At 40.1% G+C, this 6960-nt stretch overlaps 1 protein-coding gene across 1 annotated transcript; it reads right to left on the minus strand.

Moving 5' to 3' along the window:
- Nucleotides 1-986: 986 nt before the first annotated feature.
- On the minus strand, nt 987-6491 carry dpm1 (dolichyl-phosphate mannosyltransferase subunit 1, catalytic). The gene is made up of 9 exons (XM_062392563.1): nt 6315-6491; nt 5355-5454; nt 4896-4929; nt 4502-4578; nt 3732-3757; nt 3491-3586; nt 3104-3172; nt 2896-3010; nt 987-1460 (listed from the first exon to the last, which is right to left on the minus strand). The coding sequence occupies exons 1-9, from the start codon at nt 6443-6445 to the stop codon at nt 1356-1358; spliced, it is 753 nt and encodes a 250-aa protein (XP_062248547.1). The 5' UTR covers nt 6446-6491; the 3' UTR covers nt 987-1355.
- Between the last annotated feature and the right edge of the window lie 469 nt (nt 6492-6960).

Here is a 6960-nt window from a genome sequence, read left to right on the forward strand (position 1 = left end):
CAGGGTGGGCAGGGACCCTGTTAGAAGAAAAGTGGCACATTGACTGTCCTCACCTCTGACTTTTAAAGTCATTCATACGCAACCTCCATAGACACAATCTGCTGTACTTCGGTAGTCACTGCCTTTCTTGTCCTGTATGTGGTATTTAAGCTAGGGGATGCCCAAAATCCCTTTGAGATCAATCCAGGTATCCTTCTGTCTATCTATCCATCCTTCCATCCAGGTTTGACCCCTGGGTGACATTTCTATTAGTGGGTGAAATGACTACTACTGTCTCAGCACAAAGTACACAGCACAGCATACTGGTGAAGACCATAAGACATGGTGGAAAGTCAAAGTCAGTTTCCAAGGTCAGGAATAAGGTAGAACTGTGTGTATGGGAAACGTAACCTTTTGATAATGCGTAATATGTTATCATGTTCATTTCCCCTATGATTGGTCATGTTGAATGTTATACAATGTATCATTGATCATGTTTAATCCTGTACAACTGAATGAATCTTGGCCTGTTGGCTTAAACCAAGGTATTGTTGCCAGATGTCATCAGACGATCCTGAGCTTTGGCTTAGAAACAATCTCTGGCAGAGGAGGAAAGAAGCCAAAGGTATAAAGAGAAAGAACAGCTTCTCATCAGTGTGCAAATTACAAACCAACCTGTCTTGTGCACCATGGTCTGAGCGTTAAAGTGTAGCAATACTGTCAGAGAATTGTGTCTCCTCCTGATTGTCAGAGTGGGATTGCAGAATTGCCACGAAACTCTAACAATATTATCATCATGAACATACAGGACAGCCTGAGGTCACATCCATACACATTGTAAATGCTCAGTATTTATAAACCCACCTGTGTTTAAAGTCAACAGCCCCCCACACTATTTGATCAGTGAATATCATTGAGAGAAGCCGGTTGCTCTCTGTGACCCAGTTCAGGTTTGGACTCACTGTACAAGTGAACGGTCAGAGGAAAGAAAGTAGAAGAAAAGAGACAACGATACAAACTGTTTATTGGATTTACACAATGACAGAAAGGAGCAGTTCACTGTAAACAGCGTGAAGTCCACTGTCTTGACTGGAAATGACGAGAAACTGGGCTTTGTTCACCACTCATTTAAGAGGATGATGGGGATGTAAAGAACTATGTTCCTTCAGGCCTCTGGACAGCTACTGACAAGGACTTACTTTATATTTACAGCTAACAGGGGAGATGTCTCCATGTCATTTAACATCATGTAACTTCTGAACGTCAGGCAAGTGGAGCTTGTTTTTCTCCCCTCATTACAATTCTGACATAACTACAGTGCACAGTATGTAAGACAGCGTCATGGGATATCCACACTTCATCCACGTCACTGATCATCATGTTGTGGCAAAGAGTGTGAGCAGTCCTTTCGCAAACGACACAATCTCGTTCCCTCCCAGTTTGGACTCTCCATAAACTCGATCCACAAAGGAGATGGGCACCTGTTTGTTTCAATGCAGAAGAAGAAGATCATTGTTTTTTCAGTTCACACCATAAAGCAGTGTCATAACACTGAAGTAAGCCTCGGATTCGGAAGTTATTGGTCAAGTTAAGCTAAATTTAAACAGATTTTTTACAGATTCCCTACTGACGTCGTTGTCAAAAAGTATTAAAAATCATATCAACCCAATTGCAGTAAGTGACCTAAAAAAGGATGGTTTCACAGATTTTTTTTCTGCACTTGACGAAAGAAAGACTTTCAGTTTTTTTCTTACTTTCAGTTACTGAATTTGTAGATCCAGCATTTGTAGATCCAGCATTTATCAAACCTGCTTAATTTGATTTATCAAACCTGCTTAAGCAGGGGAGATGCTAGATTGTCATAAACCTGCGTTTGAGCTTAGACCTGGTCTATTGTTCTGTTGAGGCAGAAAACGCAGAGAAAAGACACTGTAAATCTGAACCTGGGCTTTAAAAAGTCTATGGAAGCAACTCGTTTATCTAGCTCACATCTACAGTATCTATCTAATCTATATAATATCAATCTACCTCATAGTTGCAGGACCTACTGTCTCTATGTGGAACGCATAACTCAAGAACCCTTTGTCTTATGGGTTTCAAACTGGATATGTTTATAGTTAAGGAAGTGCAGCGTTCAATTTGGTAAACTTTAATAAAACAGGAGACCAATGCTGTCAGGTTGGAGATCATGACTACAGTGCATTCACAGCAACGGATTCTCCAGGTCAGGGTTCTGCGTTCTGGGTCGAGCTTCACTGAACTTTGAATAAACAGGTCAACAGCTCTTTGTGCAGCAGCAATGGCTTCATGGTTCTGTGGACTCAGTCCTGGAGCTAGTCTTTACTTTCTGCTCAATTACTGCAGGTCACTTTTACAGAAAGCAAACAGCCCATTCCAAACAGGATGGTTTAGAACTGCACAGGACTTGACAAATCTTAAGTATCCGGTTTTTTGAGCTTAACCTTGTGGCCATGTGGTCAGGATGCAGATTGTTTTTTACAAATACAACACCGGTTTCAGTAAAATAGACCAAGAAAAGTAGAGTTTATAGACTACACCTAGTCTGACGTGGTTTTCAACTCCCACCTCGGTTAATAAAAACAAAAACAAAAATTTCAACAGTGAGTCATTTCACTCAATTAGGAAGCTTTCTTAAGCGAATTGGATTATTCAAACACTCCTTACCTCTAGCATTTTTCATGTTTCACTATTGTTTGTTTAAGTTAAATTAAGTACTTCACTATGATTTCTAATGCTTTCACGTCAATAAATTATGTAAAAGGATAATCTAGTGAAATAAATCACATGTGGGTTTTCTTCAGTTGTCACTTCTAGGTCGCCATTTATGGACGCAGGATTAATGTGAAAAGCTTAAATACAGAAAGTAGTGAGAGAATGAGAAAATTAGGGCCTAACCTCTCCGATTGTGTAGTTGAGCTGTCTTGCACGAACGATCATTTCCATTTGAAAGACGTAACCTTTGGACACGCATCGCTCAACCAGGTTCTCCAGCACGTTCTTCTTGTACAGCCTGACGGGAATGAGAATAAACACACAGCAGAGGTGTGAAACATCTCACATTCATTCAGTTCAACAGGCAGCAGCGTTTCACAGCAGCACATACCTGAAGCTGCCTGTGAGGTCTGAAGCATCGGGTCTCAGCAACACTTGCGTCAAAAAGTTGGCTCCTCGGCTGTGAAAGAGATGGAGACGGAAAGAGAATGAAACCTCAAGACATTTCTACACGTACAGTTTTTTTAAAGATGAATATTTTTCTTTCACATATTGGCCTTTTGTCTACATGTAAACAGAGCTTTAGGTCACTGACAAAAGAGCTTTCACAAAATCCATCCGGAGTGAACATTTTTGCCTGGTAAACATATTGCTGTCTATCTACAAGAACCTGTTTTTTCTTTCAGACTCCTGATTGGCCATAGAGGCATTACATACAGTAATTTTGCATCAGTGGAAGACAAATAACAGGAAATTAAGGACAGTGTAGCATCGTTACCTGATTAGTTTCCTGCGCAAGTCCCAGCCGTATACACCACCATTGCCTCGGTAACGAGTACCAGAAACCAGGTCGTAATTACCCTCCTTCTGCTTTCTGGCAAACAAGGAAAAAAACAATCTTTAACAAAAAGATATATCCACCATTTCCCTTATATCATCTGTGTTAAACTGAGCTAGTTTACAAATAGAGTTTTCACTGTGGATATCAATTACAAAATCAGGAAAAAAAGAACACTTACTCAATAAATTCTGGAATAAATTTGGGCTGAAAGGAAAAAAAAAGAACAATAAAATCTCAGTCACTTACACGTACTACTTCGAATACAATTCAGAAATCTGTAAATCCCCTTTTCAACTGGTATTAAACCAACTAACACCCACTAATATTTGGCTTTGTATGGACTCTGGCCCAGATCATTAGTGAGAGAAATGAGGAACGCGGGTGAAGGTGCCTCAGTTGCCAGTGTTCATGATGTCAGACATGATGTGCCGAAAAAAAAAACTGAAAGGCAAGCTCCTCTACTGGCAATCAGTAAGGAGTACCCTATTAAAATAAAATGATATACCCACTTATTGTTGTGTAAAAGGAGGATAATAGAATCAGTAAGAACTCAAATTTGTATTATCTAGTAGTAATAGTTAACATTATATGTTAATATAAGAACAACAATCATAATCGATAGTTTTAAATTAAGTGGTATCAGCTACTTTAATTGGGCTTTAGAGTAATGTTCAGACAAAACAGCAGTTTTAAGACGTCATGTTGGGCTTTAGGAAATACTGACAGTGGCACATTGTGGATCCATCCCCACTTTGACATTTTATAAACAAAATAATAAATCAATCTATCAGAAAAGGTATTTAGTCATGGTTAGTTTACTGCACAGGCTTCAGCTTCAAGTGTTGTGCAGCCATGGACTCCCATGCACAGGAGAAGCCACACACACCCACAGCGTATTAGGGAACTATGAACATACTGTGTGCACACAGTGAAGCAGGCTCCACTCACATGATGGGAGAGATCTGCATCCATTATAAAGATGAAGTTCCCTGATGCATGCTTCATGCCGTGGATGTAGGCAGTGCCTTGGAAAAGAAACAGGACTTTTTCAGAATTTGTTTTTTTCAGTTTTGCATCTGTTGCTTTCTAGAAACATCATCAATGTGAATCCTCCAGAGAATCTCTGTCAGTTTTCTCAGATGGGCTAACTCAGACATTATCCACAGTCTATACTAGGGGGCTGGGAGGAGACACTCCAGAGAAAGTCTGCAGCAACTGACTTGGACATTTGCGTTCCAACATAAAACCAGTCTGGATAATTTAAGGAGATTATCTGGACTTCAGTGCATGTCTGAAAGCAGCTCAAGATGAAAACACACATTTTTGACAGTCTGAAACTTACCGAGGCCTAATTTCTTCGCTCTAGGTCGTAGAAGCTGAAACACAGAACAGAAAGGGTAAGACTGTGCATGTACACAGACATCAGGGGTGGTGCAACAGGGGAATTGCAAGGTGCAATTGTAGAGGTAGGTTGAAGACTAGAACATCTAAGTGTGTGCATCATGTGTCAGGGATGATGGTGGGGTTTGCACTTATTATTTTACTATTATTCATGTCTAAGCACTGAATGCACTTTGTTCATAATATTAATAATAAAAGGACAGTTTGAAGTAGGAAATGATGTGGTTTGGCATCATGTTTTTCTTGGGGGGGCCCAGTGTCAGATTGCAATTCAACATCTGAACCAGACAATCAGTTCTAGTCTCTGCAGCATTTTAAAGAATTGGAATACATTCTTCACACAATTGTATTGTGTGATATGACTCTTCTCAAAAAAAGACAGCAGTGATTCTTCACTTACTATCCTGTCCTCTCCATATATCTTCTGCAGCTGCTCTGCCACCTCCAGTGTCCCATCTGGGCTTCCGTCATCAATCACTATGATCTCATAGTCATATCCACTGTAAACACCACAAATTAAATGTGCACTTCAGGTTGTAATCTGGTTAGAACACACACATTTGCTTAGGGTCAAGGATAACTGTATTTATTGTCCTCAATAACACCCAAAAAGTTTGAAATATCCCTTAAGTTCTCAGATCTTTACACTTACTTCCTATCTGTCATGGAATTGACTTCAAAAAGCTACTGTTGGTTTATAAAGCGCTGAATGGTTCACGGCCAAAATTCTTCCTGATCTACTGCTACGTCATAAAGCACCCAGACCCAACCATCAGGTCATCTGGGACCAGTCTACTTTCCGTCCCCAGAGTCAAACTAAATACGAAGGAGCAGCGTTGTGTTTAATTCTCCACATATGAGATCTGCTGCAAATCGTAAGTCTTTTTAATCAATGCTGAAAACTCAGATCAATCATTCACTCAGTTCTTACACTGCACTGTTACTCTTATATTCTTATTTATTGAAAATGTTCTTCTCAATGCAACTCTCTTAACACTCCTCAGTGTTATACGGCTCAGTTTCTATATACAGCAGGGCTGAAATAGTGGCATTTATCACAACAAAATAATAAAACATACCATTTTGACATAGTCAGCCATGTTTTTTGTTTACGTTTGACATCAACTTGAGTAATCGTGTTTAGATGAATTTAAAGAATGAATCAAGACTCTACAGCTTATAGACACATGCGCCTAAACCTGACCTGAAGCTTAAAGCCAGGTCCACCCTCAAACAGCCTTCGGAGGTTAGAACGAGCAGCTTCTCTCAGGTGTAGTGACAGCTCATCCCTGCTTTAGCACTGATGCTAGCTGACGTTAGCAGTAGCCTAGCAGCTCCGCTGGCTGAAAGCAGGACTCACCTCTCAGTGAAACACTTCACCAGCAGCCAGACAATCAGAGGAAGATTCTCCCGCTCGTTGTACGTCGGTAATAACACCGAGTATCTGTCTTTTATGTCCCTACTCGGCTCTAAGGTCTTTCTGTTAGCCATTGTGACGTGGTCCACTTCCTGTGTAAATTCACCCACTGAACTTCCAGTTCGTCCTTTTCAAAACAAGTGGGGGATTGACGCGATAGTATGGGAAAGTGATAATGTGTGCAGCGACATTTTTACAGTGAAAGTACTTAGATGTTTTACTTAATCAGTGTTGACAAAAAAATTATTCAGTTTTTCTGGGAAAATTATCTCGGAAATTCTGAGACAAATGCCCCAAAAAATAAAAAATAGAAGTGAATGCAATACGCTTCCGTATTCTTCTGTTGATTGTTTTTTTTTTATCTTGCCATTGAAATAGGCAATCACTTCTCAAAATAACTTCATGACTTTAATGGCTTTATCTAGACCCACATGCATGAATCGATTTTGTCCTGTATTGTTAAATGTTAGAATAACAAATTTAATCAAAAGGCTGTTATGTGGGGTGGAACTTCTACCTCCAGTTCCAACCCTCCTCCTTTGTCGTGCGCAGCAAGATGCTGTGGTGTGCTCCGCAGGATGATGTGCGC

This window comes from Platichthys flesus, chromosome 7 (assembly GCF_949316205.1).
Source record: "Platichthys flesus chromosome 7, fPlaFle2.1, whole genome shotgun sequence".
In the NCBI taxonomy this organism is placed as follows: Eukaryota; Metazoa; Chordata; class Actinopteri; order Pleuronectiformes; family Pleuronectidae; genus Platichthys; species Platichthys flesus.